Source organism: Ovis canadensis, chromosome 2 (genome assembly GCF_042477335.2).
Source record: "Ovis canadensis isolate MfBH-ARS-UI-01 breed Bighorn chromosome 2, ARS-UI_OviCan_v2, whole genome shotgun sequence".
Taxonomy (NCBI): Eukaryota; Metazoa; Chordata; class Mammalia; order Artiodactyla; family Bovidae; genus Ovis; species Ovis canadensis.
In genome coordinates this window covers 68,047,027-68,071,785 of record NC_091246.1, presented here as the reverse complement: position 1 = coordinate 68,071,785, position 24,759 = coordinate 68,047,027, and the positions used below count along the sequence as shown (strand labels likewise).

General features: G+C 46.9%; 1 protein-coding gene and 1 long non-coding RNA gene across 2 annotated transcripts in view; one reads left to right on the top strand and one right to left on the bottom strand.

Moving 5' to 3' along the window:
* The window catches only part of LOC138433551 (uncharacterized), a 157,380-nt gene that overhangs the window by 92,505 nt on the left and 40,116 nt on the right, over positions 1–24,759 (bottom strand). The window lies entirely within an intron of this gene.
* Positions 1,463–24,080, top strand: FXN (frataxin). Its single transcript, XM_069576385.1, has 5 exons — positions 1,463–1,681; positions 5,897–5,994; positions 10,772–10,892; positions 17,482–17,579; positions 23,113–24,080. Exons 1-5 carry the CDS (start codon positions 1,514–1,516, stop codon positions 23,279–23,281), a joined length of 654 nt encoding a protein of 217 aa, XP_069432486.1. The 5' UTR covers positions 1,463–1,513; the 3' UTR covers positions 23,282–24,080.

Here is a 24,759-nt window from a genome sequence, read left to right as displayed (position 1 = left end):
TGATAAGGCTACAGCTCTCTAAGTATATAACTGCATTCTGAGTGTGTGAGGAAGGGCCTCACTGTCAGTGCAGTGGGTTCAGGGCAAAGGTCAACAACCATTCCCTTTGCCTCAGATGGATTCTTCCAGTGTGGCTTCATGAGTGCTTCTCAGATTTAGCATCTCTGCCATTTTGGACTGTATGATTCTGCGTTGTGGGTGGCCTTCCTGTTCATAATAGGATGTCTAACAGCATTCCCCGGCATATATGTAGCAGGTCCTCTATAAATGGCTACTTAGAATTAACTGAATGCAGGAGAACATCTCTCATCCAGAAAAATGCCCTGTCAGATGGCCAGTCAGATCCCATCTCCTCTACCCTATTTTTCCAGGTCCTGTGCAAATGCCACTTCCTCCATGAAGACTTCCTTGATTGCCCCCAACTCTAGTTATAAATACTCTCCCATGCAACTCTGCCACTCTTTAACACTTGTCATTGTCCTAAGTATTTATATATATGTCTTATCTCCACTATTCACAAAGTACCAAGGTGGCCACTAGCTTACCCATAAAAATTATATTCTCTAGCATGCATATTTGACATTTTCTGAAGCATATACAAAATATGAAAGAACTTTCACAATTTGTATTACTTTGAAATATACTACCAAAGTAAAATTTTATTTTAAAATGTATTAACAATATTTCTTGGAGACTTAACAGGATCCAGGGCCTGTCCGCGAAAAAACTTTACAGATTAACTCATTTTATCCTTACAACAACCCTGTGAAGTAGAAACTTTTCTACCCCATTTTACAGAGAAGGCACAGAGAGGTTAATTAACTTGCCGACTGGTCACACTGGGCTTCCTGGCTGGCTCAACGGTAAAGAATTCGCTTGCAATGCAGGAAACCAGCTTCAATCCCTGGGTGGGAAAGATCCCCTAGAGAAGGGAATGGCAACCCACTCCAGTATTCTTGCCTGGAGAATCCCATGAACAAAGGAACCTGGAGGGCTACAGTCCAGCAGGTCGCAAAGAGTCGGACACGAATGAAGCGACTTAGCACTCACTGGTCACACAGGTATGAAGTGGGCAGAGGTCAGATTTAAACCAGGGAGGCAGTCTCCTGTCTGTACTCTCCTAGCTGCTGTAATCTATACTGGCTTTCAAGCAACTTCAAGACCTGCATCCCACTCAGTTCACAGCAGAAATGCAGCTCCCAAAGCTTTTCTGTATAGAATTCTCCAGCAACGGGCCACTAAGCTGAAGTCTCCGACGTCAGGGGCCTAGGTGATGCTTTCACTACGTTGCCCAAGGGTTAAGCCTCGTGCTTTTCATTAAACAAGCTTTCTATTTCTGCTAAAAGCAAGAGATAGAGCAATGCAGGGAAGTTCTTCCTAAAGTCTAACTTCTAGTCATTTCCCAAGCCAACAGAAAAGGGGAATCTGCGGCTGTGGCTGCAATCCGTGACCACCAGGTGGCGCCCGGCATTCCCTGATCAGGAGGGCGGAGCCGCCGCAGATCGCAAAGAGCATGTGGACGCTCGGGCGCCGCTCGGTTGCCAGTTTCCTGCCCCGCTCCGCGCTCCCGGGCTTTGCCCCTACCAGTGCCGGGCCCCCGCGGCCGGCAAAGGACCTCTCGCTCTCTGGCCTCCAAGGCCTGCGCATCGGAACCGCCGCGGCCCCGGCACGCAGCCAGTCCGTAAGTATCCGCACCGGAGGCTGCGCAGGCCGCACGCCCGGAGGGAGGCCGCGCACGCCGAGGACGCGCCGGGCAAGCGCACCCGCCCCAGCTCCGGCGGGGCCGCGCTTGGGCGGGGAAAGTGCGGCGGCGCACGGCCGAGCAGTGCCCAGTCTCCCTTTCTCCCGGTGACTTCCGCTTTCTGGCGAAAAAGGGCGATTGTATCCTGCGGTGCAATTGCGGGAAAAGCAGGAAAGGTGGGCGGGGACTGGCTCCTAGGGACCAGTGATAGTTCTAAGCTTGTCACTTCTCTTTTCGAGAACTTAAATTTAAGTAATAATATATGCTAGGTACTATAATATACATATAAGAATTCTACGTATATTATTAGCATGCTATGAATATAGAACTACTTCGGTAAAATAGTGTATATATCAGTATAATGATATAAATGTGTACTATCAGAGCGATGCTTTCAAGCATAGGCTTTTATGAACGAAATGCTGTCATCTAGCGAGGTGAAGATGTCAGAGTTGCGGAGCACTGCAGCTAGAGCAGCAGGGCTTTTTGGATCGGGCCTGGGTTCCAAATTCTGGCTCCTGGACTCAGCAGAGGTACCTCGAGGAATCGCGGAACCCCTCTGAGGCTTGGCTTGTTTTTCTGGGAAGAGATTACCGCTGACATGAGGTTTAATTAACATACATAAAGTCTTCAGCATTTAATTTCCCTTCTCTCCCCCGGGTTACAAAGAAATGCCTGACCCAGTTACTCCACGACTTGGAAGCCCAAAGGACTGTGGGATTAAGGAGGTTACACTTGAGGATAGAGGTGATGTTTAATCAGGGTCTGCAGATCGCAGGAGGCGGTGAGCGGCCTTCAGGAGAGAAGTGAATGGGCAAAGGCGGGAAGGCAGGCAGGCAGAGATCAGCTCTGAGTGGCTGGTCCACTGGATGGACTGTGGGTGCTGAAGGAGGCAGGTGAAATCCGATTCAAATTGTTCATGGAGCTCTGGAAGTTGACTTTAGGCTTACCCCTTCCACTGAGGTGTGCTATTTGACTGTGTTGGAAATATTCCTGGGATTGGTTGCCTACGCTCAAAGTTGGAATCACCGACTTCTCTTCTTGGGAAAACCCGGCAGTCAGGACCACGCTGGTCGCAGGAGCCCCTCGCACATGTTCATCACCCTGTCCCTTCTGCTCTGCTCTTGCCTGGCATGGAGCTGCTCACAGTGGTGCTGCAGTGGGCGTTTCTGTGTGTGAACAGAGTCTTGTCTTGGGTGAAGTCCTCAGGCTGGCCTTGCTGAGTGAGGAACCATCTGACACTCAACTCATTTGATGCCAAGAGTGGTTGTGCCCATTTGTCCTCCGAGCAGCGGATGAGAACTTACTCACTCTTCAAGCTTGTGGTTTGACATAGCCCAGGGTGACAAAGGGACCCTGGGCTGGCCTCCCTGCTGGCCACCAGGCCAAGCCTCACCAGAGTGGCCTAGGTTGAGTCATGTCCAGGGTCTGAGCTGGAGCCTGTGGAACTATCTAGTATGTCCTCCAGCGTCTCCCCTTAGCCGGCCTTGTGCTGAGCTCACGAAGCCCTGGACACTCGAGTGGGCAGACCTACCAGAGACACATGGTCCAAGGGCTCCAGCAGGAGGGGTGGCCTAAGGGGGAGCACTTATAACAGAGCCCTCCCCACCCTGAAGTCCATCTGCAGCCCACAGTCAGAGTGGGGCTGCTTCTTCCTTGGGCAAAGGCTAGATTTCCCCCGCTGAGGTCCTGTCTCTCCACACTGTCCTGACACACTTCAAAACAAACTGATTGATCACCATCAGGCCCCAAGTTTGGGGTATTGCAGTCCTCTTGTTGAAGCCTCAACCAGTCTGCAAGGCGGTACCATGACCGCTGCCTTCAGAGGAGGAAGTAGAGGTCTGAAAGGTTAAGCAGTTATCCAGGGAATGTCGGGCTTCCCTGATCGCTCAATCGGTAAAGAATCTGCAATGCAAGAGGCCCGGGTTCGATCCCTGGGTCGATCCCTAAGATCCCACATGCTGTGGAGCAACTGAGCCTGCTTGCCACAACTAGAGAGCCCACGTGCTACAATGAAAGACTTGTATGACATAACACGAAGGTTCCTCATGCTGCAACTAAGACCTGACATCGCCAAATTTCCATTCATTCATTTAAAAAAAAAGAAACTTGAACAGAACAGCTGAATAAAGCCTTCTATTCTGGTTGTGAATGAGTACCTTGCTTGAGACCAGCTCTCCCATCAGAACCATGGAAGATACACAATTAAAGGACAAAAGAGAAACACGCTGTGTGACGGTAGCAGAGAGACTAAGACAGCTAGGATTTGAGAGGCCAAGATCCACAAGAGAAGGGAAATCGACTGACCTGAGCCCGGAGTTCTCAAACCCCTCCCCTCTGTGTCTGGAGCCCTGTATTGTTCCCAGGATGCGATTTTTGCCTTTGGGGCCAGACAGCATGGGTTCAGATCCCAGCTCCCCTACTTTCTATCTGTGTGTTTGTGTGACTTCAGGCAAGTGACCCTGCTGTGCCTCAAATTCCTCGTCTGTAAAATACAAGTACAGTCGACCTTCCTTATTCCTGGATCCTATACTTGTGCTCCCACCTCCTCACTGTAGTGTATCTGCAGCCCCGAAGTCAATACTCAGGGCCCTTTCAGGGTCGTGCTAGGATGTGCCCAGAGCAGCAGAAAGCCTGAGTCACCCACACTCGCATGACCCTGGCTGAGGTCACAGCAAGCCCTGCCCTCTTGTTTCAGCTCCCACACTGGAAATGAGGGTCTTTTTCACAGCCTGTCTGTGGCATATTCTTCATGGTTTAGTTTTGTGGCAGTTTTGTGCTTTTTTTTTTTTTTCCTGGTTAATTTCACTGTTTAAAGTGGCCCCAAGCATAGTGCCGTCTGGTGTTGCTCTGTGCAGGAAGGCTGTGAGGGACCTTAGGGAGGAAACCGGTGGGCTGGATAAGCTTTGTTCAGAATGTGAGTTTTAGTGCTGTTGGCTGTGAGTCCAGGGTCAGTGAATCAACAACATATATGGTAAAGGCGTCTTTAAACAGAAACACGTGTAAAACCAGGCTGTGCCTTGATCATTTGGTGAAAATGAGACCAGAGGCTCACAGGAACCTCTGCCTGATTCCCTCAGGAGCAACTCGCTCATCCACCAACTTTACAGGGTATCTCTGTCATGAATGACGACTGTCACAGTCCAACACTCCCCTCCTAGGCAGGCAGTGAGGACTGAATCACCCAGCTGATGGTGAACACTCCAACGTGCTGTGGGATACTGTGCTTTTCACAGCCACTCTCTCACTTCTCCTTCAGAGCCAGTGTTTTTAAATGGCCATCTGTGTCCTACACCCCCATTTCCTCCTCCTCCCTCACATCTCAGCCTTAGTCTTTCTCAGCTTGCCCAGGGCCCCGATGGCCCAAGAGAGTGACCACAGCCTCTGTCCCCTCCTCTTAGTGGCAGCCACGGTGCCCTTTGGAGAAGGTGAACCTTGCCGCCAACCTCTGCAGGCCCCTCGGCGTCTTCCCCAGAAGAAGCCCTGCAGCCCGCCTCTCCGTCACTCCCCTGCCGCCTCTCCATTCTGCTGGACCACTTCTCTCTCCTTTCGGGCCTCCATCCCCTCTGACAGCTCTCCGGCTGGTCATAGGTCAGACCCCACTGCTCCGAGGTAGCAGTTAGGTATTGAAAGAAATCAGTGTGTCACAGAGTCCCCTGCAGATCGTGTTATTAAGATCTGTCGGGCAGCAGTCTGCAGGTGCATCCTGGCCATCCAGCTGTTTGTGCTTGCTCGTTTTAGTCACATCCTAAGACTTTGCTGGCGCTCCTCACCCTGCCTGTGTGCACCACTCCATCCCAGCCAGCAGCACTTCCGGCGATGGTAGGTACGTCCTGAGTCTGCGCCACATGACACCCGACAGGTAGCTAGTGAGACCGAGGAACTGACTTTGCAGTTTTGATCTTACTTCAGTAAATTTACATTTGAACAGGTGCACGTAGTGAGTGGCTACTGCCCTGGGGAGCACAGCCCTGAGAGAGCCTGGGCTAGTGCAGTGTATTGCACTAAAAGAAGGCAAAAAAATTGCCGAGGAAGAAATAGTCTGGAAAACTTTAACCTGGTTACTCCTGAGTGTACGCGTAATAATATTTAAACTGGGCATTAATGGACTGTAATGTAGTGGAAAATGGTAATGTTCTTCACTTTGGCTTTTAGAGTTTGAGCCTCCGCTGCCTCAACCAGACCCTGGACGTCAAAAAGCAAAGTGTCTGCTGGATAAATTTGAGGACAGCAGGAACTTTGGGTGATGCTGGGTAAGACAAAGCATCTTCCATGTCAGAGATCACTTCCTCTTTCCACCACCAACCCTCCATGTATAACATATGCACACATACATATACTTGTCTTTTTCTTTCCTTTTCACTTTTTTTTTAACAACAACAAAAAAACCTCAAAACCCATCCCACAGAAAACTTGTCTTCTCCCTAAGCAGCAACGCTCATAAGCATCTTCCCATATCACTAACTATCCACTATACTCTTTTTAGTGAAATAGTACTCAGTTTTATGGATGTGCCATAATTCATTTAACGCATTCCCTATTGCTGGACATTGAGTCTGTTTCCAGAGTTTTGTTGTTATTCTCTTTGATATCTTAGTCTTAAGGGCCGGCCAAGTTTCTGTAGCAAGTAGACCCAAAATTGAAATGGCTCCAACCTGGCCCCCTTCTCTGTTGGAGCAGGGTGGCCGTACCTCTGTGAAGTGGTTCAGGGAGCCGGACTCCTTCCACCTTCCTGTCTCCTGTCTGTACCATCTGCCCTCTGCAGGTCAAGCCTGGGTCATCCCGTCCATGGTACACTCCACAGGAATGGACGAGAGCATGGCAGGCCTAGCAATGGTGTTTGTCCCTCACTCACATTTTAGTGGGAAGGACTTGGTCCCAGGGCCCCAGCTAAGAGGAGGGGAGGCCAGTAAGGTAGTTTAGTGGGTGTCCTGCAGGGAGGAGGTGATGGGGTCTGGGAGAAAGCTGCTGGGCACTGGTGCAGCCCAGCCCTCTATGAATCTGCATGACATCACTCCCGCCTCCGCCCCCGCAACCTTCTACACACATCCTGGGGCCGCAACCACAGGCCCACAGTCCCTCATCCTCCTTGAAGGCTGAGATGCCCAGATGACATGCAGTCCTATCTCCAGGTCTAGGAATTGCTTCTCTGACCTACACACACACACACACGGAGAGGGGCAAGATAACCAGTACATCAATAGCTCGTGTTCAAGTAAAAGATGACATTTTATTTGAAGGGGGCAGCAATGGAGCCCCCTGGGCTGCCCTGGGACAACCTCTACCCTGGTTGTGGGGGACATCCCTCTAAGAAACCCCAGTTCTGCCTCCAGAAGGCTCCTCACTGGCTGTCCCTCCCCGTGGCCTCAGGGGACACAGGCAGTGGAACATGTCCCTCCTTGGGGGTGAGCAGTCTTCACAGCCCTCTCTCCCTGCTGATAGTAACAGTTTCTGCAGGCTGTCATAAGGCTCCAGTCGGCCAGACTAATTTTTCTTTGATAACAGGATTTTCTCAGAAACCTAGTAGGCATCTGATCTCTTAAGACCTACTCAGTCTCACGTACCAGCCACCTGGATGGGAGCTTCCTGCATGTGCTAAGTCACTTCAGTCACGTCCAACTCTGCGACCCTATGGACTGTAGCCCACCAGGCTCCTCTGTCCATGGATTCTCCAGGCGAGAATACTGGAGTGGGTTGCCTTGCCCTCCTCCAGGGGATCTTCCCGACCCAGGGACTGAACCTGCGTCTCTTACGTCTCCTGCATGGGCAGGGGGTCCTTTTCCACTAGTGCCACCCGGGATGGGCGCCTCCGACTGACTTATTTTTGGCATCCTCACTCCCACAGCCACCTGTCTCAACCTAAGAGCATTTACCTTGAGGTCATAACACTAAAGACGACTCTTAACCTGCTTTTTGCAACAGAATTAGATCCCCTTTTTTGGCTTACTGAGAGGCTTTAGCTTCTCCCCTTGGCTCATCCATCTCGGTACTGCTTTCAGCTCCCCAGTGTAGACCAGCTAGTCTTCTCCTGGCTCACCATTTCTGTGTTCATCAGCTAATGGCAGCAGGGAGCCAGCCACATGCAGGAGCATTCTAACTGTCCCCAGAGCTGCAGCTCGGCAGGCCAGTATGGGCCTCCAGGTTATCACAGGCAGCAGGTGACAGAGGACCTACAGGCTCCGGGCTCCCCTGTCTGTGTTGCTGGCCCCTCCCCGCAGCCTCTGAACAAGTGCTGCGTCTGCATGGGTTAGGTTTTCGCCTCGGGGGCACCATTGCCAGCCCCTCCTTGCACAGACTCTCTGCTACTGTCCCCCTCATCCCTCCACACAGCCCTCTGAGGTTGGGTGGGACCCTGGCAGAATGCCCCATGCCCAGCTCCCTTCTTCAGGGTCTACTTCTGGCCTCTGGGAAGCGTACCTTGACCTGCCACGTGTAGGACAGCCCACTTTTGCCATGGCCTACCTTCCACTGCCAGGTAGCACCTGCTAAGCTCTTGACTTTGGACTTCATCCAAGCTCCTCCAGGCACCTATCAGTCTGTCCTGCTTCTCTTTAGATCTCCTTCGATCAGCGTTAACTGAGGCGAGGGAGAGGGAAATGCCCACCCTCAAGGCCCACCACTCACTATCAGCCCCGTAGCCTTCCCCACATTGTGCCCTTGAGGCGAGTGAAACAGACACATATAGGAATGACATGCTGAGTTAGGGGATTTCACCTATATGCACAGGCTTCCCTGGTGGCTCAGACAGTAAAGGATCTGACTGCAATGCGGAAGACCCGGGTCCAATTCCTGGGTTGGGAAGATCCCCTCAAGAAGGGAATGACAACCCACTCCAGTATTCTTGCCTGGAGAATCCCATGGACAGAGGAGCTTGATGGGCTACAGTCCATGGAATGTCTTACTTTGGGCTTCCTAGAAACTCTCCAATGATGGAGTTTTCCAAGACACCTCTTGTAACCTATAGATACGTTCTATACAGGGAGGTTTCTGGCAGTTTTCATTGTCATAATTTACATACCATAAAGTTCACCATTTAAAAATGTACCACTGGGATCTTCCCTTGTAATCCAGTAAAGACTCTGTGTGCCCAGTGCAGAGAGCTCAGGTTCGATCCCTGGTTAAGGAACTAGAATCCCACCGTGCCACAACTAAGCCCGCATGAGGCAACGAAGATCCCCTTCATGATGCAACTAAGACCTGGTGCAGCCAGAAACAAAACAAAAACCCAGCCAACCAATTTATGTAAAAAGTAAAATGTACCGCTCAGTGGTTTTTAGCATCCGCAAAATTATGCAATTTTCACTATCTAATTCCAGAACATTGTCATCACTCCAGAAAGAGACCCCATAGCCATTAGTAATCACTCCCCATTCCTCCTTGCCCCAGACCCCCAACAACCACTTTCTGTCTCTATAGATTTATAGCATTTTTTAAATAAAAAATAATATCTATGTAGAATATCTCCAAGTATTCAGCTTGATAAATTTTTAAAAACTGAACATAGCATGTAACTCAAGAACTAGCTCAAGAAATAGAATGTTACCAACCCCTTGAGAGCCGGCCTTCTGCTCACTTCTAATTATTAACCCCTAATTATTGTCCCACAGTAGCTACCATTCTGATTTCAAATAGCATGGATTAGTTTCGCCTGCCTTTTAAACTTATATAAATGGTATTAAGATAAGTATGTCTGTGTGTGGCTTCTTTCAGTCACCATTTATTGTGGGATTCATCTATATTGTTATTTTTGTAGACAATTCTGTTTTGTACTGTAGTATTTCATGGTATGAAGGTATCACAGTTTATTTATCTACTGTATTATGTCTGGATACTTGGGCAGCCTCTAATTTGGGCTATTGGATAGTTCTGCTGTGAACATTCTAGCGTGGTGTGTGTCTCTTGATGAACCTGGGTATGCATTTCTGTTGAGTATATACCCAAGAGTTTCACTGATGGTCACAGCACCTTGTAGAAGTATCAACAGTTTTCCAAAATGCTTGTCTAATTTATTTGCCCATCGGCAGTATCTGAAAGCTCTGGTTACTGCATTTCCTGACTGACTCTTCATATTATCTCTTTCGTTTTAACCTTTCTGGTGGTATCTCATTGTGTTTTTTTAATTTTCATTTTCCTGAAGATTAGCAAGGTTGAGCACCTTTGCATATGTTCATTGACCATCTGGATATCTTTTTTTTTTTTTTTTAATGAAACCTGTTCAAATATTTTGCATATTTTCCTGTTGGGTTTTCTTATTGATTTGTAAGAGTTCTTTACATCTTTACATGTCCTGGAAATAAGTCCTTTTTCAGATATATGGAATGCAAGTATTTTCTCCCACTTTGTGATTTGCCCAACAAATGTTAATAACAAAAGCAATGGAAACAACCTAATGGCCAGTTGAAAGGCACAAGCCGAATGAATAACATAAGATAAAATACTGTGAAAATCCATATGTGCTAATATGGAACATGTCTAAGACATATGAAATGAAAACTGCAAGGTGCTTCATTTGTACATTAAAAAAATATAAAAATTCTAGAAGGATACAGAAGAGCCTGCTCACACACAGACTGCCTGTCTGGGAAGAAAGGCTTACTTTTTGCATGCTGTTTAAATTTTTACTCTGTGTATGTTGGGCTTCCCTGGTGGCTCAGTTGGTAAAGAATTGGTATGCAGTGCAGGAGACTCGGGTTCAATCCCTGGGTGAGAGAGATCCCCTGGAGAAGAGAATGGCAACCCACTGCAGTACTCTTGACTGGAGAATCCCATGTACAGTGGAGCCTGGTGGGCTACAGTCTAGGGGGGGGACTAGAAGGATACAGAAGAGATTGCTCATCATAGTTTAGCCTGTTTGGGAAGAAAGGCTTACTCCTCTAAACTCTTTCATGCTCTTTAAATTTTTACTCTGTATATGTTAGATATTTTCCATCTATTTAAAAAAATTAAGTAAAAAACAACTAGCAATTGATGCTAATAAAATGCAGCAGTTTGGTGATTGCATGACTGGCATTGTTTCTGTTCCCCCTGCAGCACTTTGGACGATACCACCTACGAAAGACTGGCCGAGGAGACGCTGGACTCCTTAGCAGAGTTTTTTGAAGATCTTGCAGACAAACCGTACACGTCTGAAGACTATGATGTCTCCTTTGGGGTACCTCTTTTCTTCTCTTCATTCTTCTATATCCTCCCTAAGAATTTTAGCTCACTGAGATAGAGAATTCCTTTCCGGTAGCGTGCAGTTGTGGACGGGGCCAAAAGACTGGGGTTCTGGTTTCAGCTGCACCAGTCTTGTGACCTCAGGCATCACTCAGCCTCTCTGAGCCCTCATTTTTCCTAAAAATTCAGACTTTGAACCTTCACTCAATACCCATGAAGGTAAATCAGGGAGGAACCCAGGCATGTGTTTGTGTAGCAAGACAGCCCTCATCATGCAGGCATGGAGAACACTGAACTAGACTGCTAGTTCTTAAGCCGGGTGAGAGATTGCCCAAGATGTATTCAGACTAGACACGTGCCTCACTCCCTGGAAATTCAGGGTGCAGTCCTAGGAAGCCTGTTTTTGAAAAGCTCACCTGAGATTCTAAAGAGCACCTTTGGGTCGCACCTCTAGGAATATTTGATTGGTCTAGGGTGTGGCCCAAGCCAGGAATTGAGGTTTTTGAAGTTTGTAGAGTAACTCCCCAGATGCTTCATCCAGGGCTGGATGAAACTTAAACCTCAGATCCTAGAAGCCCAGGTAGTGCTGGTGTGTATCAGCGGGCCACCAGGTGGCAGACTCGAGTTAGGGTCAGCCTTTGAATTTATGGAGAATTATTGCCTAGGCCTTAGGGAGCAGCTCTTTTTGGCCAGTGGGAGCAAATCCCCTGCAGAAGTTAATCCTCTTGACAGCAATTAATTAATACCAGGAAATGTCATGAAGTGTGCATTTGGGATTAAATCATGGGGTTATTTAGGACAACCAGCTGTCAGGCTAAAGTGATAGAAATGGTATTGGATATTGCTGTTAGGGGTGCTGGATAGAAAAAGGACTCCATCAGATGGAGCAGGTGTCAAGCCTGGTTGTAAGGACAGTAAGGGACTTGGCAGTAATGGGGCAGGGCAGGAAAGGATTAAATGCCTTCCAGGTGGATTCGTTGGAAGCTGTCAGCACCAGAAAATGCAGCAGTGCCCAGGCTGGGCTGTGGACGTGCTTATGCAGGCAGCCTCAGAAGGGAGAGATACCAGGGAACCCATACACACTGGTCCCTCCAACCTGACCATCTGTGGGATGATTAGAGCTAGGGAAAGCTACAGGTCTCATCTCGCCCAGCCTCCTTCCTGGGTGCGGTAACTAGAGGGAAACCAAGTCTCAGGCTAAGCTCTGCCACACTTGCAGACACCACAGAAGCAGTCACCCTACCTGTTCCTGTAGGATTAGTGAAGCACGTCCCTGCTTGACTCAAATACTTTACCCGACAGTTTCCTTAGAAGCGAAGGTGCCAGTATTGTAGCAGCCGGATTCTGCTTCCCTCACGAGGCAGGCAACAAAAGCTTGTGCTCAGTGCGGGGTCAGGACCTTCCCTCTCTTCACAGGGTCTCTCTGAAGAGTGACTCAGCTGCTGCTCTTGCCCATTCGTGCAAGGGAAGAGGCACCTGAGTTTTTCCAGCCAATCCATACACTGTGTCTTGAGTGCCATTCTCCTCACTAGAGAAGTATATCTAGTAAATCATTTACTAATTAGGAAAATCTCTAGTGTAGATGCAGAAGGCTAATGGCATTTAGTAGCTCCCTCTGTTGCTGGGCTACCTCAGTGTGAATTTCTGATCAGAGTCCTCCAGGTGCTCACTAACTTATGTATTTCACATTTAAGATAAGTTCGTTGACATTACATTATAGACGGTAGAACACCTGTAACACCATTAGTTGGTTGGAGCACAGCCTTTCCCTGCCCTGAGTCAGCTGTCACCTCCTCTGCAGGCCTCGTAGACGCTCCAGGCAGACACCACCCGCCCTCCTTGCCCATCACTCTTGAGTTTGATACTGACACCCTCTGCTGTAACTGTCTCTTTACACACCAGCTCCCATGGCTACAGTGAGCTCCTTGGCAGCTGGGACACTGTCCACTCCTGGTCTTCCAATGCCCAGAACATTGCCAGGTACATAGCAGGGACTTAAGAAATGTCGATTCACGGTATAAATGAAATGAGACTCACCTCCTTTTCCAGAACATACTGTCAGTGATGGCACTCAGCATGTAGAACTGTTTTATCAACTATTGGCCAAATAGGCAAATGAAAGCAATACTCTAGATAAGCCTGTTCCCTTCTGTTCACTTCTGTGGACTGGGAGACATGGGCAGCGTCGTGGCTCTTGTGTTGTCCGGGTGGGGCAAGTCATGTGGTTGTCAGTGTCTGGGTCCAGGCCTCATCCCTTACTGGTTATGGTTATCAGAGGGAACTGCCTGCAGGAGCCAAAGCCCCACCCATGGCTAGGTAACCATGGAGTCGCTGCACTTGACCCAGGAAACTGTGACAAGCACCATGCTATTTAGAGAGTTACCTCCAAGCTGCCTTGTTTTCTTTCCAGGTGGAGCCCTAGCTTCTTAGTCACTTTAAATAGAATTTACCCGTTGCCATGCCCTTCATTCACTGAGTTTTCTGCGTATTATTGCCATAGACAGAGGCTTCTTTCTTAACCATTTGGGGATCAGGACACCCTGTGAGACTCTGACTGCTCTGGATCCTCTCCTGAGCAAAACTTCTATGTATCCCTAGGAGTTTCTGCTTCCAGGGCTGTGCTGCTTGCAGAGCCCTGAAGACCACCTCTGGGTCCTAGGTCATACACCCCCGCTCGGAGGTAGCACTTTATTGGATATGGTGACAGAGGGCCTGGCCTAGCATCCTGCGTTTGTACTTTTTTCCTAGAATGCTCAAGTGAATTATCTAACCATGAGGGCAGGTCCTTTAGCTGTAAAGTGGGTGACAGTAACCTCCTCTTCTCCAGGTGTATTTTAGGATTAAGTGAAACAATGTAGGTAAAAGCACTGTATATTCATTATTCCTTAAGGGGAAGTCAGTGTCTGTTTTAGGAGTGGGGGAAGTCACATGCATATAGGTGCGTGTTAGTTGTTCAGTCGTGTCCGACTCTTTGCGATCCCATGGACTGTGCCAGGCTCCTCTGTCCATGGGATTCTCCAGGCAAGCCTACTGGAGCAGGTTGCCGTTCCCTTCTCCCAGGTATCAAACCCAGGTCTCCCACATTGCAGTCAGATTCTTTACTGCTTCCCTGAGCCACCAGGGAAGCCTATTCATATAGGTGAAATCCCCTAACTCAACATGTCATTCCCATACATGTCTGTTTCTACAAATGAGCTGGTAACAACGGAAATGACTATTTTTGCTTCCACTGATGCTGCCAGTCAGAATCAAGCCTCACCTCCTGTGACTGGGGGCTGCTTCCACTGGTCACTGTCTGGATGTCAGGAGCTAAGTACTGCCTCTCTCTCCCACTGCCCCATATTGATATCTGCCCACTCTCCCCGAGCAGACACTCAGATTGCTCCTTAAGGAATAACATTAATGAACACAAAGGTCTTTTATCTGGGTTACTTGCAGACGGTTCCAAAAGCATTAAGAATTCCTGGGGAACCAGTAATGCAGCTAGTTTCCTTTGGAAATGGAAGAAGTTATAACAAATCTGGTCAGCGTATTAAAAAGCAAAGACATCACTTTGCCAACAAAGGTCCATCTAGTCAAAGCTATGGTTTTTCCAGTAGTCACATATGGATGTGAGAGTTGGACCATAAAGAAGGTTAAGTGCCAAAGAATTGATGCTTTCCAACTGTGGTGTCGGAGAGGACTCTTAAGAGTCCCTTGGACTGCAAGGAGATTGAACCAGTCAATCCTAAAGGAAATCAACCCTGAATATTCATTGAAAGAACTGATGCTAAAGCTGAAGCTCCAATACTTTGGCCAACTGATGGCAAAGAGCCAACTCTATGGAAAAGACCCTGATGATGGGAAAGATTGAGGGCACGAGGAGAAAGAGGCGACAGAGGATGAGATTGTTGGATGGCATCACCAACTGGATGGACATGAGTTTGAGCAAGCTCTGGGAGATAGTGAATGACAAGGAAGCCTGGCGAGCTTCATGGGGTTGCAAAGAGTCAGACACGACTTAGCAACTGAACCACCTCAGTAGAAAACTCTAATTGCGCACAATGAACAGGAGGGGGCATAGTTGAGTGTTGCCTTGTGTGACCTTGCCCTTCATGTTCCAGGGGTTATCACAGTGCCTGGTTATCATCCACGTGGTTCACTCATCAGGTTTTTTAAAATCCATGTTTTTCGCACAAATATTGAAAATGCTAGGATGAAAAGACAAATCTGCTCTCAGGGGGCTTAAAGTAGTGGAGGAAAGGAGCAGGTGAGCAGCAAGGTGGCAGCTGAGATACAGTGAGGAAAACACACACAGGCCACAGTCCCAGCTGAGGGGTGTGAGGGTAACCTTCCCAGAATGGCCTCAGTTCTCCCATCAGCCCCCGCTCCACGAACTGTCTCTGAAGGGGGCGGAGCAGCTGTTGCCCTAAGGAAGCTGGGAGACCGTTCACTCCTAGACTTGGTGCCCTGCCTTTTCCGCTACATCAAGTACCGCCTGGGTGTAGCGTCACAACAGGACATTTAAGGGCCGCAAATAGGTCAAATTCAAAGAAATTATGTCTTGATTCCTTGAGTCTATTATATGGAAAAATAAGCCATAAACTGTATATATGGAGGGGGAAATGAGTGACTGTGATGGGTACAGACCTTCTCTTTGAGGTGATGGAAATAGCCTGGAATTAGATAGTGAGGATGTTTGCACACTTTATGAAAACACTGTGACATGCTGCTGCTGCTGCTAAGTCACCTCAGTCGTGTCAGACTGTGCGACCCCATAGATGGCAGCCCACCAGGCTCCCCCGTCCCTGGGATTCTCCAAGCAAGAACACTGGAGTGGGTTGCCATTTCCTTCTCCAGTGCATGAAAGTGAAAAGTGAAAGTGAAGTCGCTCAGTCATGTCTGACTCTTAAAAACTACCAAATTATACAGCTGTAAGAAACTGTGAAATATAAGTGAAAGATAGTCCTAACAAAATAATACAGATAGGTTTCAGGGGAAAAAAAAGAAAATTTAAAGCAAACTTGCGTGATCATACCCCTGCATTTTAAAACTGGCAGCTGAACACTACCCTGGTGGTCCACGGCTTGACACTCTGCATTCCCAGTGCAGGAGCTTGGTTTGATCCCTGGTCAGGGAACTAGATCCTGCATGTCATAACTAAGACCTAGTACAGCTAAATTAAAAACAAACAAAAGAACTGGCAGCAGATGCCTGAGCTGATATCACTGATTAACAGGACTGAGAGAGCACTTGTGTTGTGGGAAGAACAGCATATTCTGGGCTGGAACAGACCTGGATTTGAGATCAGCTTTCCCAGTTGCTAAGTTTTCTTTGTTACCCCGTCCCTTTGTTGTCCTCATCTGTAAAACTGGGATAATGATTTCCACCTCCCGATGGTTATGATCCTGATCGTAGAGGAAACAGTTTTACACAGAGTGCACAGCAGTGCCTGGCACAGAGCAGGTACTGAAAAATATAGATGCCATTTCTGTGGATGTCTTCATTTTGTTTACAACATTTATATTTCCAATGTCTCTATAATTTTGCTACATTTCTTTTTCACTGAAAAAAATCATTAAAAATATAACCCACTAGTGTCCTCCCCCATCCCCTGCCTATCAGTTATATTATTATTGGCACTCTCTCCACCTTTTCAATAGCGCTTTGTGTTTGCAAACCAAACACAAAACGGTCTAAGAACCACTGGGGACCCGCTGGTGGACAGGGACTCTGAAAGGCTGCCTGTCAGAGGGCTGTGCAGGAGTTAGGGAGCAGCAAGGCTTAGCCATGGAGCTGTTTCTTGAATATCCTGTGCAGTCTAGAGAGATCTCAGGCCTAAGGAGTAAGAGGCTCCTTTGTTGAAAGAGGGTTTTCAAATTTAAATGAGCATTTATTGGGCAAAGATAAGACCAACCGGCCTTTTGAAGAATTCAAGGCTCCTGGAGAGGAATATAAAGCTGGAGAGGGGCATCTGAAAAACTTGTGAGCTGCTCTGGTGGGGGGCGAGGGGGGTGGGGTGCAGTGGATAAGAGCCCCGGTATGCAGAGGGTCTGCTTTCTGCCAGAGGAGCTGAGGCTGCTGCTGGATGGTGGCTGGATGGCTTCCTTCTCTCTTGCCTTTTCTTCTTTCTTCGGTCATGAACTTGGTCTGCCCAGTGTTTGTGCTGACTGGGACTGCAGCAGAGTTGGTGCCTGCGTCTTTTAACGTCTCTAATATGTTCTGGCCCGTCGTTGAGAAACCAAGGCAGCAGTCAGGATGCTGATCCTTTCCTTTGTCGGCTGCAGTAGAGCCATTGAGCACTCCTGTCTTCTTACCTCAGGAAGGGAATAAGGATATTCTTTGCCTTGCCCACCTCAAAGGGAATGAGGGAAAACACTCTGACATATGTGTCGTTGTGATTACTCATCACCTGATTCCAAGAGCAGTGCTCTTTCTGCGTGATCTAATTCCGAAAACTAAATTAAAGACAGTTCCTTTTTGGTGTATGTTGTGCTCTGGTGTAAACGCAGTGATGAGATGTAACAGAAGAGGAGGCAGCTATGACACAGTGATAACCCTGTCTTGTTTTGCTTCCTCATGCTTTTCTCCACCTGATGCACCAGAGTGGTGTTCTAACAGTTAAACTGGGTGGAGATCTAGGTACCTACGTGATCAACAAGCAGACTCCAAACAAGCAAATCTGGTTATCTTCACCATCCAGGTATGTCCGGAAGTCAAAGTCTCTCACAGTTTAGCTTGTTTGAAACATGACCTGGTAGACTGCTTAAGAAGTGTCACCCTCGTGTATTAGCACCTATGTAAGGCAACCTTTCCTGAGGTTTTACAGCATGTCTCAGGCTCAGTAGGAAGGTTTATTCTGATGATTATGTGGCTGCTATAAGCAGATATCAGGATAGTAACAAGATTGGAAGTGAAAAACTTTCGGAACCCACCTTGCCATTTCTTCTCTATGAAAAAGCCACCTTTGCTATTACAGCACGTGAACAAGCTGCACTTTGTCTTCAAAGCGCGTTCAGGTTTGACCTCTGGTCGGTTTTGAGCACCTCAGTTAAAAGTTAGTTGAATTCCACTTGCAGAACTGGGCTGTGTGCTCTGTGGAGGCTGGAGAGTGTTTTAAACTGTACTTCCAGGGCATCCCATCCCTCCTACCTTTTTTACTGATGTGCTTTCAATCTAGCAGAATAAAAGACTGTTTTGGAGACCTTCTGTGCTGCGTTTCACGGCCTGAGAATGTGCACGGAGAGCGGGTCCCTCGTCCCTTGAGCTGCTGTTGAAGTGGTTGTAAGAAAGTAAAAAGAGAGACGCCCACAAAGAGCTCTCAGAACAACCTTCCCGGTCCTTCGTTAGCACTGCCAAAGAGAACACTCAGACTGTGAATTGGGAAAGGCCCAGATACAGCTAGCATGGAATTCTTTGAAAGCCTCACGGTGCTTGCATTTTTTTAAAGAAAAGCATTTAACTCTTTCCCTGCCTCAGTATTGACATCACTTTTAGGTAGTTAATATTAACTGTTTATGGTGCTGTAATGTGTGATTCTTTGTTCAAACTAAATCAAGCACTAGGCTTCCTTCATCCCAGCCTCATCTAGGAAGAATGCTATCATTCAAGAAAAACCAATTCCAAGGAAGTGCTCATTTCTAGCCAGGTGCTTATTCACAGACTGTCTTGCTTTTAGACCCAACTCACTTGAAGCTGAGGGAGACTTTACCCTGTGTGGGCCGATTAGCCTGTTCTCTTTGGTCTCAAACAGCCACCTCGACCCTTCCTGTGGCCATGCATCAGGGCTGCAGTCTTATCCTTCGTCTCCAGAGGAATCAGGGCGAGAAACTGGGTGCACCAGCTCAAATCCAGCCATCAGCTTTGGGGATCAGTGGCTCTGAAAATAGCAGGCAGAGCACCAGAACCAACTGTGCTGTCTCCACTAAAAGAATTCCCTCGTGTTGTATCTTGAGACTGAAAAGTCCTTATCACATTTGGACACGCCTACCAGCAACAGGATCCTACCTCAGGCATGTTTAGAAAAATATTCTTCTAGATGATAACAAATTTTGAGAAATCCTAAGTTTTTTTTGTGTGTGTGTTTTTATTTTTAATTCACAGTGGGAATCTGGAAAGAAAATATGCCACGCAGCCTTTTACTATCATGAAAATACTATGTTCCTCATAAAAAAGAAAAGTTATTTTCTACTCAATTTTTCACATTGGCCCAAAATAACCTTTCCTAGGGCTGCTTTTCTGATATTATAGGGCTTTTTATTTTATGGCATGTGGGATCTCAGAGAAGGCGACAGCACCCCACTCCAGTACTCTTGCCTGGAAAATCCCGTGGACGGAGGAGCCTGGTAGGCTGCAGTCCATGGTGTTACGAAGAGTCTGACACGACTAAGCAACTTCCCTTCCACTTTTCACTTTCATGCATTGGAGAAGGAGATGGCAACCCACTCCAGTATTCTTGCCTGGAGAATCCCAGGGACGGGGGAGCCTGGTGGGCTGCCATCCATGGGGTGTCACAGAGTCGGAGACGACTGAAGTGACTTAGCAGCAGCAGCAGCAACATGTGATATCTTAGCTCCCCAACCAGGGATCAAACCCATGTCCCCTGCATTAGAAGCACAGAGTCTTAACCCCTGAACTGCCAGGGAAGTCTGGGGGCTTTTTAATTGACAGCGTTTCAGGTCAGAAGAAACACTGGCTTTGCCTCAATACCTTGCTTGAGGACGTTAAAGGATGGAATAAAGGAGAGGTCTGGGTGGACAGCTGGGTGTCCGTGGCTAAGCACAGAGCCCTGGGCAGGGTGGAGGTGCCTGGACGTTCTCATGCTTGCCTGGTATCCTGGCAGCAAATCAGAGTCCAGAGCCAAGAAACCTGGCTTCGGTCCAGGTTATTATGCCTCTGTGTTTGGCTGTTTGTACATGGTAAAAGCCCAGTGCTTTTGGTTTGTCCCTTATATCCCATTAAGAAAGTGCCTTTGGTTGATAATACAGAAATCCTTGATGTTTTCATGACCCTCAAAAGATGCTTCCCTTCTGAACTTTCCTCCTCCCTGGCAAAGCTGTCCCAATGCTGCACTTTGGAGAAGCTCCTGTGAGCGCAGTTGGACTTGGCAGCCCCTTGCTTCCCGTGGGCTCCCAGTGTCCTCTGCTCCTTCCTCCATCAAGGCGTCACCCTGCAGTGCCATCAGTTGCTGGCACGTCCCCTCCTCCATTAGACCCTGAGGAAGTAGAATTAATGGGCACAGGTTGTGTTGGTCTGGAATAATAAGACACTGTGAAACCTAGTCACACTGGGCCACACGGACACAGTGTTCCCAGCATGAAGTGCATGGGCTGTTCTTGTTCACTAGATGAGCTTGAGATGGATGAACTAGCCCATCAGACTCTCACCTTCACGGATTTCAAATTGAATTAAGCAAATTGTTTTTAAAAAGATCAGTAGAGACGGTTACCAGGAGCTGGGAAGAGGAGTGAATAGACAGTAACCGCTTAATGGATGTGGAATTTCCTTTGGGTGATGAAAATGTTTTGAAACTAGACAGAGATAGTGGATGCCCAATTTTATGAAATGTACTGAAATGATGATAATACCATAGGTAAGGGGCAGATCATGCCAGTAGTGCATGAATGGCCGTCATCCAAAAGACACTGACCTGATATTTCACATGGACACATGACTCTACACATGGACATCACCAGATGGTCGACACCGAAATCAGACTGATTATATTCTCTGCAGCCAAAGATGGAGAAGCTCTATACAGTCAGCAAAAACAAGACCGGGAGCTGACTCCTTAATGCCAAATTCAGACTGAAATTGAAGAAAGTGGAGAAAACCACTAGACCATTCAGGTAGGACCTAAATCAAATCCCTTATGACTATACAGTGGAAGTGAGAAATAGATTTAAGAGACTAGATCTGATAGACAGAATGCCTGATGAACTATGGATGGAGGTGACATTGTATAGGAGACAGGAATCAAGACCATCCCCAAGAAAAAGAAATGCAAAAAAGCAAAATGGATGTCTGAAGAGGCCTTACAAATGCTGTGAAAAGACAGGAAGTGAAGAGCAAAGGAGAAGAGGAAAGACAATTCCGTTTGAATGCAGACTTCCAAAGAATAGCAAGGAAAGATAAGAAACCCTTCCTCAGCGATCAATGCAAAGAAATCCAGGAAAACAATAGAATGGGAAAGACTAGAGATCTCTTCAAGAAAATTAGAGATATCAAGGGAACATTTCATGCAAACATGGGCTCAATAAAGGACAGAAATGGTATGGATCTAACAGAAGCTGACGATATTAAGAAGAGGTGACAAGAATACAAAGAAGAACTGTACAAAAAAAATCTTAATAACCCAGATAATCATGATGGTGTGATCACTCACCTAGAGCCAGACATCCTGGAATGTGAAAGTGGGCCTTAGAAAGCATCACTACGAACAAAGCTAACGGAGGTGATGGAATTCCAGTTGAGCTATTTCAAATCCTGAAAGATGATGCTGTGAAAGTGCTCCACACAGTATGTCAGCAAATATGGAAAACTCAGCAGTGCCCACAGGACTGGAAAGGGTCAGTTTTCATTCCAATCCCAAAGAAAGGCAATGCCAAAGAATGCTCAAACTATCGCACAATTGCACTCATCTCACATGCTAGTAAAGTAATGCTCAAAATTCTCCAAGCCAGGCTTCAGCAATACGTGAACTGTAAACTTCCAGATGTTCCAGCTGGTTTTAGAAAAGGCAGAGGAACCAGAGATCAAATGGCCAACATCCGCTGGATCATGGAAAAAGCAAGAGAGTTCCAGAAAAACATCTATTTCTGCTTTATTGACTATGCCAAGGCCTTTGACTGTGTGGATCACAATAAACTGTGGAAAATTCTGAAAGAGATGGGAATATCAGACCACCTGATCTGTCTCTTGAGAAATCTATATGCAGGTCAGGAAGCAACAGTTAGAACTGGACATGGAATAGACTGGTTCCAAATAGGAAAAGGAGTACGTCAAGGCTGTATATTGTCACCCTGCTTATTTAACTTATATGCAGAGTACATCATGAGGAACGCTGGACTGGAGGAAGCACAAGCTGGAATCAAGATTGCCAGGAGAAATATCAATAACCTCAGATATGCAGATGACACCACCCTTATGGCAGAAAGTGAAGAAGAACTAAAGAGCCTCTTGATGAAAGTGAAAGAGGAGAGTGAAAAAGTTGGTTTAAAGCTCAACATTCAGAAAATGAAGATCATGGCATCCGGTCCCATCACTTCATGGCAGGTAGATGTGGAAACAGTGCTGACTTTATTTTTCTGGGCTCCAATATCACTGCAGATGGTGACTGCAGCCATGAAATTAAAAGACGCTTTCTCCTTGAAGGAAAGTTATGACTAACCTAGACAGCATATTAAAAAGCAGAGACATTACTTTGCCAACAAAGGTCCATCTAGTCAAGGCTATGGTTTTTCCAGTGGTCATGTATGGCTGTGAGAGTTGGGAGTATAAAGAAAGCTGAACACCGAAAAATTGATGCTTTTGAACCAAGGTGTTGGAGAAGACTCTTGAGAGTCCCTTGGACTGCAAGGAGAGCCAACCAGTCCATCCTAAAGGAGATCAGTCCTGGGTGTTCATTGAAAGGACTGATGTTGAAGCTGAAACTCCAATACTTTGGCCACCTAATGCGAAGAGCTGACTCATTGGAAAAGACCCTGATGCTGAAAAGATTGAGGGCAGGAGGAGAAGGGCAAGACAGAGGATGAGATGGTTGGATGGCATCATCAACTAGATGGACATGGGTTTGGGTGGACTCCGGAGTTGGTGATGGACAGGGAGGCCTGGCGTGCTGCAGTTCATTGGGTCACAAAGAGTCGGACACAACTGAGCTGTGATATTTCAGGTTATCATATGTGACTTAGGAAAAGCAAAAGATCAGAATATGATAAATGGAGACTCATCAATAGGGTTGAAATGTTTTCAGGTCTTGAGCATTGTTCTATGAATTTTTCTTGAGGATAATGATGTAATTCTGCTTTTTTTAAAATTAGAGTTGATTTCACAATGTTGTGTTCGTTTCATGTGTACAGCAAAATGACTCAGTTATATTAAATCAAGCCTAAGACTAGAAGTCAAATACATGCCTTGTTTATTGCCTTTTAGATCTTCACTACAGTCAATTTCTTCCTGACAGTTTCTTTGGAAGCTCAGTTGCTGTGAACTTACTCTGACTGTGTTTCGTCTTGCAGTGGCCCCAAGCGTTACGACTGGACTGGGAGAAACTGGGTATATTCCCACGATGGCATGTCCCTCCACGAGTTGCTGGCCACGGAGCTGACTCAAGCCTTAAAGACCAAGATGGACTTATCTGCTCTGGCCTACTCTGGAAAAGACACGTCCTGCCCAGCCCAATGCTAAAGACATGAAAAGCTCTAAAGCCAAGACCCCAGCCTTGTTCTGCAGCTGAATGGCTAGCTTTTTCCATTCCTGCCTTTGAGGACAGTTGCATTGTATGTAACAGCTCTGTGAAAAGACTGTGTCGCCTTCCACCCTGCCTCCTGAGTTTAGATTTTTAATTTCTGATTTCCTCCTTCACATGAGAGCCTTTACGTTTCATAATGTCTGTATGCCCATACCTTTATATATAACCTCACAACTAAGAAAAACAAGAAGGATAAGTTCTAGGAGGAGAAATTAATGGGCTTGACCATTCATTCTTTGAAGGACTTACTACAAAAACTGCATGAAGAGTATTTGGCCAATCTCATCATGCTATCTCAAAATGAGACTTATTAAAGGGAAGCCTAAAATGTTCCTCCTCCTCTTGAAAGTGTAAACACTTCTAAGCCCTTTAGTACTGAAGCATCAGTGGCAACTTGGGAACTATCAAACAAAGACTATTTTCTCTTTGTGTTTTGTGACCCAGGGTGTGATGGGGCAACGCAGAAGTGTCTTCCATATGTGCATATATATGTACATATACATTTATGTATGTGTATACATATTTTTTTAAGGATTGGTATAGAAAAAGCTACTGAAACACAGGTCTGAGTATGCAAAAAGTCTCCCAAAGACCAGGGGGCGGGGAGCCATCTCCCTAATCTCGTGGATATAGTATAATAAACGAGGTCATGAAGCTAAGGAGGTGCTTGACAAATTGTGAAAGCCCACATAAATGAAAAGATGTTGGTGTAGCAGAATAAAAGTTAACTCTCAACTTTTAGGTTGTGAATAATTTTTTAATTCCACACCCCTTTCCTGTTTCCCCATTTCTATTCCCCTCCTACCTTAAAAGAACCTAATTATAAGAATGTGATCACTAAGCAAATGAAACTAACTCCTGAGCTTTGCTCTCCTGAATGTACACCATGCTTTGTCTAACCTGCTGATTCTTTTCTTAGATCAAAAGAAGTCAGACTAGCTCTCTACACCCAAAAGTTCCCCCAAAGCAATCCTGCAGGCAGATCACTCAGGCAAGGTAACTGACAAGAGAGCCAGGCAGTCTGCACTCAGTGGCGATGCAGAGCCCAGCCTCCTGCCTCGGTGATTCACTGAGCTGCTTCCCCCTCCATTTTTCCCATTAAAACTGTCCTGGCTGAGCAGAATCTTGGGAGTTGATCTCCGGACACAGATCCACTATCTCCCCAGACTGCCAGGTCTTCTAATTAAAGCACCTTTCTTTTCTTTAAAAACAAACAAACAAAAATATCTTGGTGTTAATGAAAGGAACCCTGGTGCTACACCTCGTTTAGGTGCTGAAACTTGGCTCAGCCCCAAAAGCAGTTGCCTGTCTCTGGGCAAGTTTCTCAGCCTCTCTGGACCTCTGTGTCCCCGCCTTAACAGAGAGGATGAAACTGGATAGAACAGAGTCGACTCCCAAGTCAGACACGCAGTAG